This window comes from Quercus robur, chromosome 4 (genome assembly GCF_932294415.1).
Source record: "Quercus robur chromosome 4, dhQueRobu3.1, whole genome shotgun sequence".
Taxonomy (NCBI): Eukaryota; Viridiplantae; Streptophyta; class Magnoliopsida; order Fagales; family Fagaceae; genus Quercus; species Quercus robur.
Genome location: NC_065537.1, coordinates 67388503 through 67400257, shown reverse-complemented (window position 1 = coordinate 67400257; position 11755 = coordinate 67388503). Strand labels below are relative to the sequence as shown.

The 11755-nt window shown below is 33.4% G+C and overlaps 1 protein-coding gene across 1 annotated transcript; it reads right to left on the bottom strand.

Moving 5' to 3' along the window:
• Nucleotides 1-5214: 5214 nt before the first annotated feature.
• Nucleotides 5215-7464, bottom strand: LOC126722440 (uncharacterized). The gene is made up of 7 exons (XM_050425592.1): nucleotides 7276-7464; nucleotides 6995-7081; nucleotides 6682-6885; nucleotides 6403-6567; nucleotides 6245-6298; nucleotides 5999-6145; nucleotides 5215-5580 (listed from the first exon to the last, which is right to left on the bottom strand). The coding sequence occupies exons 1-7, from the start codon at nucleotides 7462-7464 to the stop codon at nucleotides 5215-5217; spliced, it is 1212 nt and encodes a 403-aa protein (XP_050281549.1).
• Nucleotides 7465-11755: the final 4291 nt, after the last annotated feature.

The window sequence follows — 11755 nt, the reverse complement described above, 5'->3', positions numbered from 1 at the left end:
TGGTGGAATCCAAATTTGAGAAGATGGATTATCAAGATGAGATCCATACAGCCTATGAGAAGCTGTATAAGCTTTCTGAGAAGCATGAAAAATTATATAGGCTAACCACCAAGAAGCTCAGTGATGTGGAACTTGACCGTGAGGAGCTTTCCACAAAGTTTGATGAGGCTAATCAGACTATTGGAGCACTGAGATTCGAGAACAATTTTTTGGCTGAGAAGACCAAGAAACTTGAAGCGGAGTTGTTTCAAGTCAGAGCTCAATTGGAGAGGACTTCAAGCGCAAAGCTGGATGAGATACTGAGCATTCAGAAATTTACTTCAGATCGAACAGGCTTAGGGTATGGTCTTTCTTCCTCTAATACTGCTTCTTCTAGTACTACTGTTTTTGTTTCTCCTGCTAATAATGTTAAAACTGAGAACAATGAGATTAAAACTGAATTAGCAAGTGAGAACTTAGACAAGGGTAAATCTATCTTAGAAGCACCTCCTAAGCTTAAGAAGAAAGATGTTAAAAACCCTAGGGCTAAGAAGGCTAACTCTCAAAAGCCTAAACAAAAGAAGCAGCATCTTTGTCATCATTGTGGAGCTGCCGGTCATACTCGACCAAATTGCTACAAGTGGCTTGCCACTCAACAGAGCAACGGCATGATAGCATCTGGGAACCAGAATCAGCTTCAATCCTCTCTCGCTCCCCTTGGTGATCTTCTCAAAGCTCTCATGTTCCTTTCGAACTTGGATGGTTTTAATTCTTCCCCTTCACCGTCGGTTCAAGGGTTTGCTAGATGGAAAGTTTCTTCCAAGGTGTGGAAGGAAAAGGGTTCCAAGTGATTTGGTCACTTTTCTCTTTCTTTTCTTGTTTTTGTGTGTGCATTACTTATGTGTTTTGCTTTCATGTTTTGAGTCAGTCTAGTTTTTATGCTTTGTTTGTTTAACATGTTTTTGTTTGGTTATTTTTCAGTTTTTGCTTTGTTTTTTGTTTTTCTTTATAAAAAAAAAATTGAAAAATTAGAAAAATACAAAAACAGTGTGTGTTTTGTGTACTTTGATACTTGTGTACCTTGTATGGCCATTGAAACAAAGTCTTCTAAACTTTGTATCATTTGTAGCTTAGATGAGTATCTTCATGCACAACTAAGCAAGTGAGCTTTGTGGCTCGTGTTTGTGATGAGTGATTAAGTTGTCTCTCAAACTTAACATGCACATCACTCTTTTTGACGGGAAGGACTAAAAAATCCTGAGAGAAAGGCATAAATAACTATCTCATCACTGTTGCCCGCCAATTATAATAAGACACCTGTATGCTTCGGCATAGCAAAAGTGCAGTGTCAATGACATTTGTGTGCTTAGGCATAGCAAAATTGGAATGTCAAATATAATTGGGTATTTCTTTTCTCTCTTTTATAAGCCCATGCATGATATGCTTAAAAGAAAATATGCAAAGAAAAATCAAAAGCAAAAAGATCGAAAATGTTTTAAATATGATTGCGAGCATGTATTCTAGGAGATGTGAGAGTTATAGCATGTACCTCAAAGGTGATAGTCCCTATCAAGCAGTTATGATTGTGTGTGAGTTAAAGATTTTCTCATATCTCAAATTGTCATAATATGTATACGCTTATGTAATTTTGCGATGTTTTTCACACACAACACGCAATATTCTTTGCTATTCTTGATACATGTGTAGGTACAATGTGATTTGGCCATCACGAGGTTTTACATGTATTAATGTATACTCACTAAACTGTCTAAGACTTGTTTTTAAAATATAAAATTGGTTAGACTTGTTTAGTGTGTGTGTGTGTGTATTTTTGAAGATCCATGTGCTTAAATTTTTCATTTGAGAGATGTTTTTCAGAGCTTAATATGTTGATTGGATCGTTGGTTGAGTTGCATGTTGGATTGCATTCATGTTTGTGTTTTTCACATCTCGAAAAACTGTCTTTAAAAGCTGGCTCGACACCTCCTCGATAAGAACATATGTCATGATTTTATGTAATTGGCTTATCCTTTGACAAAACGCACTTTACTTGTATTTGGGTAGATTTAGGATGTTTTAAATACTTCAAGAAACCTTGTTTCAAGATCAAGTATTGAAGCTTTCAAGTCTGTTCAAGAAAAAAAGTTCAGAGTGCAAAATCATTAAAGCTCGACAGTTGGCTCGACAGCTGCATCTATCGAGTTTAAGGAAGTTGTTTTTTATTCGATGTGCTCGACACCTGCTCGACAGCTGCTATCTGTCGAGGTTTAAGATTTTCAGAATTTCAATATGATTTTCTTGGGATCTGTGAATGTGTCTTTGGGCTTTCTTTTCTCCTAACCCTAGACATATAAAAGGATCAGTTTAAGGGCCGTCAAAGCTTTGACTGAAGACGAAGTTCTTACCCTTGTTCATCTCTTTCTCTTGAAGAAGTTGCTGTGTATGTGCACCGTAGGGTTTTGTGACCAAGCATCTTCTTGATCTTCATCGTGTGGATGAACTGAAGAGTTTTGCAACCAACAACCTTCTTAGTTGGTGATTGAAGTCGCGTACTGGGATCCGCGCAATTGGTTAGTTACGTACTGGGAGTCGTGCATCTGAAAGGGGAACTGTCACTACAGAACAAGTCCAATTGGGTATTGGGGTAAGGGTTCAATTGTAGGTTGGTAAGGTATTTGGATTCCTTTACTTGTAACCGCTTGTTGTGATAATAGTGGAGTTTCGGGAGTGGTGACCTGAAAATCACTCGGTGGGGTTTTTGCCGTTAGGTTTTTCCCATTCATAAACAAATCACCGTATTATTTATTTTCCACTGCATTATTAGTTTATTGGTGATTTGTTTGTGCTACCACGCGTTTGCATGATAAATTAATTAATTAATAACTTGGCTAATTAATTAATTAATTTCTATCACAAGGGGTGATTCAGTTTGTGGCCTATCAGAAAAAAAGAGACTCATGTTGAAAATAGGACTAAAAAAAGAATAAGAAAAGAGAGAGAGAGACTTAGGTTTGTTTAAGTGGTATTTGATTACCAATTTGCCATGTTTGGGTTTTATATTTACTCTCTCTTCTTTGAATTTGGTACATGTCTCTATACTATTTTTTGCTTGTATTTCATTCCTATTTTTTATTTGTAAGATCCTTTTCAAGTTTATAATTATTTTGTACTTTGTAAAAGCCCTTTTGCACATAAGGTAGAAGTCATGTTCAAAGTTTAGCTCATTGAAAGAGGGGCAGCTCAGTGATGATCTCCCTCTTAAGTTCTTCTTGGTTGGTTTTTATTTTTTATTTTTAGTAGGTGATCTTTGCTATGCAATCTTCAAACTCCAAATTTTAAAGCTATGAACTTTTAGTTGCTAATATTTTAATATTTTATACTCTATTGCCAAGATTGCATTAGTGGAAATTTAATTTCATTCCAGCCAAGCTAAATAAGGTTGCTGTAATGATAGCTAATTTATGTCAAATTTTTTATATTTTTATTAATGAATTTTATCTTTTATGTCGAATTTTTTATTTGCTTTCATATGTGTCTGAGATTTTCTTTCTATTTTATTCTTTTGTTATATTTAGAATTGATTTTCCTTTGAGTATTTGGGTTAATCTCCATATTTATATTGACATTGTTTTTGTGGGTTTGGTTTTTGAGTTGAAATTTCTACTAATTGTTTTTTTATATTGTACATGATAGATAAAGCATCTCTATTTTTTTGGAGAAAAATCAAAGCTGCATCCTATGTCTTCCAGTCTAGGGAATGCTAAATTTTATTTGGTATGTTATATATAAATTTGTTAAATTTGGTTTGGTTTTGAAGTAGAATTTGGGGATTCTATAAAATTTTAAGATTTAAGTCTTGGGGTTTTTGGTATTTGCGTCTTTGTAGATTGATCTTAATTCTTTACCTTAAATGCTTTTTATTTTCTTATTAAAAGCTATGATTTTTGGTTGATTAATTATTTGTTTGGATTAATTTCAATAAATTATTTTTTTGGATTCAACATAAAAGATAATGGAATTAGGTATTATAATTTTGATATTGTTCCATGTTTTGAATTTTCTATATTATTATTACTACGAGAAAGTCATATTGCTACTCAAATTTGAAACTTGGTGTGTCTTTCTCATATCTTGGTCTTTGTTTATATATTTGCAGCTTATATTAGTTTTGAATGTGTGTGTATATATAACTATTGAGAGGTTTGCTTTATTAATTTAAGAATTGTAAATTACTTTGTAAGTTTCGGTAACTATGCATTTGCAACTTAATAACGTTCAATGTTAGACAACACTTCTAAACTTTGGAAAAGTATATAAATTAAATATTTCTTCATTTTTTTTCAGAGTCAATAGTTTTTCTATGCATTGCATGGGTTAGCGACTAGTTGAACATATGAGAATGCATGATCCAATGATCATATTTATTAGATCAAAATGCACTCATTTGCAAGTATGTTGCTTTTTCTTGTACATAATCATCAAATTATGGGTGACAAACATTTTAGTAGTGCTGAAAATTTGCTAATAAATGAAAAGAAGGCAACAGTTTTAACGTGGTTCGACCATGAAAGCCTAAGTCCACGGGAGTTTATATTATGAGCAAGACTTAGGTACAGTACTTAGGTGCTGTTTCTTAGATTCATCTCTTAAAATTCTATCATGTGGTTTTTTTCTCACGAATAGAAGTGTATTTTTTAAGTAGCCACATGGTAGAATCTTAAGAGAGGAACCTAATAAACAGCATCTAATTAAGGTATTGTACATCAGTTTTGTCCTTATATTATTTTCTCTTTTGTAGTGCAGAAATCTGTTATAGAGCTTTGTTAATTTATATATACAACTTTGGGGAACATAATCCATACACATATTCAATCCTTGGTGGGCCTTTCCATAATCACATTCTCAAACACTAATACACCACATATAATGGAAGAGACACACACTCTCAAAGCATACCAAGGAAGATAGAATGGATGGAGAAGGGGATTAGAACTCTTTGTTTGGGACGGAGGAAAGTATGAGTATATATACTATACCGCACAATCTTAACTTCCACTATATTAAATTACATAATTTCAAATTTTAACTACTCCATAGAATAACTTTTTATATATTAATGAATCAGAAAGTTTTATTGTATGTACATATGGTGTGACATGAAGAGAAGAAGAAAATAATTCCCATCTTCTTATGCTTCCCTCTTTCTCCTTAATTTTGGAACAATAATCTAAATGGTCATGGACAATTGGGGTTTCTACCAGGACCACCAAAGTAAAAGTAGTCTCCATAATCTAAGAGATTATAGCAATTGGGTTTGGGAATGAATGTGTGAGTGTGCGAGGGAGCCCTGAGAAGTTTTTTACCATCAATAACATTGAGATTTTTGAAGAAGCAAGCCTTGTTGGGCCCTTCTTCTGCGAAATGGCCACTGCCCATTTGTGTTGTGGTGTGTTGCCCATCTTTATTTAAGTTTATCACCTCTCCTCCCCATTTAACCGCTTCAGCAGTATCAGACAGGAGCGGGAATAAGGAGGATGGCCAATATCCCAAGTCAAATCTATCCGCAATTGTTAACCACCAATTTCCGTCTCCATGAATGTCCTACCTCATTGTACATATCATGCGAATCAGTTTGTAATATTTTGAATGATAAATGAAGGAATAAAGACTAATGAAAGAGAAAAGAAACTGAATCTTTTTGTGCAGAACAACATGGACACTTGAATTCACCATCTTAAAAAATAAGTCAAGTAAAAAGATTTTTTTTTTTTTTTTTTATAGGAAAAAAAATTAAAACTTTAAATTTAAAAAGCTTTATATAAAAATACATAAACAGGGAAAAAAGAATTTAAAACATACGTTATTACAACTGAATCCAGAAGAATTTCAAACATATCTGTAATATTTGTTACTATGAATTTTTTCTTGAGAACAAAAAAGTACATATGATATGATCATATATGTCTATCCAAAAATCAGAAGTATTTAATAAAGTAATTAAAATGAAATATTGTACTACCCTCCGGACATAGAAGTTGACTGTATATTGGGGACCATTATAGACGGAAAGAGGACTGAGGGTTGCACCCATCGCAATCTGGTGGCTGACTTGAACAAATCCAGGGCACCCTAGATTGAAGCAACCTGTGTTAGTATATGCATCGGCCTGCAACCACGATAAAAAAAAAAGACGCTTTTCAAAAGAGAAACAGCATATGTAAACATGGCTAGTGCTGGTAGGGAATTCAAATATTAAAACACGTACAGTCCAAAACGTGAAGAGTCTAGTGTTTTTATCTCCATATAGACTTTGGCTGACCTGTTTTTCCACACAAAATAATTTTGTAAAAAAATGGAAAATTATTAGTAATTAATTATTTAGCATGCACCTAAAAGAAAAGGTGATGATGAAATTATATATACCATCGTGCCGGCTTCAATGGAATTAAGATCTACACCGTTCCTACCAGCTATCATCCAAAATTGAGATACGCTGAACTCATCTCTTTCCTGGGTATGGGGGTTCCACACGTTCATCTCAGCCATCATTCCATAATACCTATCTCCATCCTCAGTAAGCGTTGCATGCTAGAAGCTCAACCAGAAAAACAAAGGTTGTGAATGTCAATTTGCGTCCTTCATTATAGTAGATACCATTGAGCTCAAACCTATTAATAATATTGATTAAAAATTAAGTTGTACCTGATGGACATTTTCATCAATAGTATTCTGAATGTGATTTTTCCTTCCATAATTTGCTGCAGAGCCTGCCCTTAATAAATCTTCTTCTTTAGTTCTTCTTATGGGAATAGTTCCTTTTGGGCACCTTCCATTCAAGTGCCATGGTTGACTAAATTTAGGCTTGGAGTTTGCAGAGAACCCTTTTGGGTAAGAACTTGGTCTCATCTATTACATTTGGCATAGATACCAATGCAAACCCAGTCCATACCATACGTACAATAAGTATCAAATTATTCGTGATACCAAATGAAATTTAGTTAATTAAACTAGTTACCTGAATTGTGTGATTTTTTAATAAAGGATGATCAAAAGCTGGCTGCTTGTAGATATCAATGCAATCGATTATATCTCCATCCGGGCTCTGTATCAAATGTATTTTCTCATCACACACACATAGATATTAGTTTGAATTCTCAGTGTTTTTATAAAATTTCATTGCTATTGTACATGGGTGTCATGTGGACACCATAACCCACAAAAGTGAGCAACTCTTCTAAAGCTAAAGCAGAAAATACTATATAGAACACAAACATGTTAAATGAAGTGACTAAAAACCTTGATGGATTTAAGAGCAGGCTTGTTAAGGCGCTTCAATTGTTGCTGAACTTCCAGTTTTTGTTTCTTACCAAAGATGGTGTTAGTGTTTCTATTTCCAGCTGATGACATTGGTATGAGAAAGAACAAGCAGAAGATCATCTTTATTGCCCTCGACCACCTCCTCTCGCTTTCACAAGGCAGAGCCATGTGTGACTAGCTAATATTTGAATGCACGTTTAAGTATTACAGAGATGTAATAGCTAGCATTGGTCATCCCCTTGGAAGTACTTAAACATGAGATGTAATAGCTAGCTTTGGTTGTCCCTCTTCCAATACTTGAACGTGTATTTGTTCATCCTCAATGAACTGTTTCACATGCTAATTATCAATATATATACACATACAAACTTCTATAATAAGGATCACCTTATTTTTGGCATTGTTTAAATGAGACTTTGATTTAGCTATTTTACTTTAATTTTTTCAGCTTATAGGTACAAATTTCCTGTTTAATTTCCTATTGACTACTGCGATTCTTTGTCATTTTATAGGATTGGTCTAATTTAACGGAAATAATTCATCCTCTTTGAATAGTTCCACAAGCAACAAATTTGGGAAGTTTGTTGTTTTAAGTTAAAATTAGAGAATCTGAGATAAATGAGAAAATTTGTAATGATTTAATTTTAGGGTAATGTCTCAACAATTTTGGTGGTATAAGACATATGGGATAATTTTGAGGTAGAAATTGTGAGAGAATCTTATTTTTTCGATTTTAATAAGGACAAGAGATAAGTATGTGTATTTGTTTTGATGGAAAACTTTGTGTGAAAATAATTTTTCACGTTTTCCAATGGTTGTTAGCATAAGAAAAATAAGTCAAAAGAAAGCTATTTCTAGTCAATATAAAAATTATGCCTCGTCTTAGAGACTGTTTTCCAATATATATATATATATATATTTTTTTTTTTGGAAAACAACTTTAATCTCATAACATACTAAATAAAGGAAATTAGGAGATTGTTTTCCAACAGATTTAAGGTTGCAACCAAATATAGGAAAATGAGATAGTTTTATAAAAAATACTTTTTGAAAAATGACTCATTTTTTAGAAAACATTAACAACAAAACAAATAGATCGGTAGTATGAAGTGAGAAGAGATGAGATATAAATTTTGTATAATAATTTTCTTAATTTTTTGGGAAAATTACACTTTTCCACCCTAAACTATACACCAAATTACACTTTGCACCATAAACTATTCGAATGCACACTTTGTACCATAAATTATCAAACTTATCACACTTTGCATCCCGCCGTTACTTTTACTTTTAAGTTAAATAGAAATTGATAGAACATAACTTGCATGTGATTTTTGCTTAAGTGGCCAAAACACCATTTTTACAAAAAATTAAAAACAAATGCTTATTTATTTATTTTCAGGTCTCTCTCTCTCGCGTGCAGGAACACAAGCGCTGCAAATTTCGAAACCACCGCCAGAAACGTCATGAACTTCAGCGGTTGCTTCCATACCCATGTCGCCACTGCGTAGATCGGCGTCTTTGCTCCCTTCATTGCCTCTCTCTCTCTAGCTCATACGGTGGTTTGGTATTTTTACTATTTTTAGGAAACTATGATTTCTCTCTTACTCTCTCTGACCCTACATGTACGTTGGTTTATTAGTTTTTGACGCGTGTAGGAACTGTGAACAAGATGGTGTTTTTGTTTTTTGGGTTCAAATCTCAGAGACTCTTTTTGATTCGTTGAGTTTGATTTAGTTTTAGTTTTACTTATGGGTTGGGTATTTGGGGTTCAGTTCAACCACTTCTTCTTAGTCCTACTACTGTTCTAGTGCTCAGTTCACTTAACAAGGCGTTGATTTAATGTATGAAAGGAGTTCATGGACACACATCTAAAACTAAAAGTGGACTTTAAAGACTTGTTGGGCGAGAGAGAGAAAGACCTGGAAAATAAAAAACATTTAATTTTTTCTTTTTTGTAAACATGGTGTTTTGGCCTTTAAATAACGGGTCACTTAAGCAAAAATCACATGCAAGTCATGTGTTATCAATTTCTATTGAACTTAACAGTAAAAGTAACGGTGGGGTGCAAAATGTGATAAGTGTGATAGTTTAGGGTGCAAAGTGTGCATTTGAATAATTTAGGATGCAAAGTGTAATCTGGATTATAATTTAAGGTGGTAAAGTGTAATTTTCCATAATTTTTTTTAAAGAATGCCTAAATGAAATTTCCATATATGTTTTTAAATTTATTTTAGGAGTAGTTTAAAATATTTTGTAGAGTTTTTATATGAGGAGTACCTGTATTTCTGATAAAGGAATAGTCCCAATATTCTAGGTCGACTCCTACGGATCCAAAACCAAAAAATATGCACCATCCAATTCCTTCAAACTTTTGTTATCAAAACTTTTCCCTATGAACATTACACTACTCACACATAGAAAAATAACAAAATGATATACAATTTATATCCAAGATGCATAGACATATCACCATATACCATGAAATATATAAATCATTTCAAAATGAAAAATATATTCTATCGAGATTGAAAAATACTTTTAAAAAAAAAAATTGGAAACAATTTCATACAAAAAAAAAGATATAAACTTATATTCAAGTGATGCATAGATATATTGCCATAACATGAAAATATAAATCATTGCAAAATGAAAAATATTTTCTGTCAAGATTAAAAGAGATATATATCTTTTTTTGGAAACAATTTTGTACAAATAATGTTGTTCTTGCATAGTTTGAATCTACTCAGAGGCTTTATTTCTTTACTTCTTACGTAGTTTAAAAATTTTCTAGTGAGTAGTACTATTATTTTCTGTAGTTGCCTCTTCACCATTATGGCCTCTAAAATTTTCAATTTAGAGCCCGTTACTTCTAATATGAAGAGAACTATCATTTCCCCCTCCAAATATCTAAATATCAGTATGGATGAGGGTCAATTTTACTCTTTGCAGCAATACGATGTGATAATCTAATAGACTTTGGTGGGCTAAAAAACCAAACAAAGTGGACCACAACCAAGATTGGAACTCTTTTGATGCTCCTACTACTCTCAAGTCTCACATGGAAGCCACCACAACCATGTTGCTTTAAACTTTTAAAATCAATTCCAATATTGTTATTTGACAAGATTATTTTATTCTGGTTTTCTTTTGCATAAAGGAATTAGGTGAATTGATATTTGCCCACTTAAGTCTACTCCATCCCTCTGATTCCCATAAGGGGAATATTTGGCTTCTCGCTTAGCTGTGGCAATTGAGCAAAAACTAGATCTATTGAACAAAGTTCTAATAGATGCCATCCATGATTAAGTTAGAGATGAGGTGGTTCTTAAAAAAGAAAAAAAAAAAAAAATAGAGATAGGATAATGATTCTCTCACACTCATTATTTCACATCCAATTTTCATGTTTTAAACGTAAAGGATAACTGTAGCTTATTTCAGGCATGGTTAACCGTAACTTCAAGGATGACTGTGTTCTTTTGATTGGGCTTTGTTGTTGCTCTTAACATGTTGCATTGCAAGGCTATTTGGTGATTGTCAAGGAGCTCCTAGTGATGATGGTTCCTTCCATACTTTGGTATTTACTGAGAGGATCTTGGGTAGAATTTGTGAAACTTGGTCGCGAAGGATGGTGAACAAAGGCATATGCTTTCCTCAATTCCATCATCCAACTTTGGGGTACAAGAAATAGCTAGCGGTTGACATGAAGTGGGTTTACATAGATGAGAAAGCTTACTAGAGGTGCAACTAAAGAAAGAAGGCTGACTGACTACCTTCATATACCCTAAATTTTACTTTTATGCACTTCATGATTCTCATGTCTTTTTTTGAATTTAATAAAGGATTGGAATGTTCCAAATCCCCTATGGAAACAATTTATCATTTTTTAATTTGAGCAATAAGAGAATCATCTATTTATTATCTTTGCTTATTGTCATTATTGTCATTATTATTATTGTTATTTTTTTTTTCATGCCATGTAATTTTTGCCATGCTTATGCTTTTTTCCCCTATCTTTTGCCTAGACCGCCCTTTTAGGTTTTCAATCTAGCGGGGTTCTTTTGCCTTAATTTTTGTCCAGGCCGCCCTTTTGAGTTTTCAACCAAGCAGGCTTTTTCTTCTTCTATTTTTTTTTTTTTCTTTTCCTTCAAATGTTACAACATCGGAGTCTATCCATGTTGATTGGGTGAAGCATCGCTTCTCCGTCCAACTTTGTGATTCTTGTAGCACCTCTTGACATGATTTTCTTGACAATAAAAGGCCTAGACCATCTTGGCTTCATCTTCCCTCTTGGGTCATAAGTTTCATCTCTAATCACTTTTAGGACCAAGTCCCCTTCTTTAAGGTTTCTAGGTTTCACTTTTTGTTAAATGCTCTAGCAATTCTGTTTTGGTACTCTTGTGCATAGTATTGTGCCCTAGCTCTCTTCTCATTTATCGAAGCCAATTGCTCATACCTT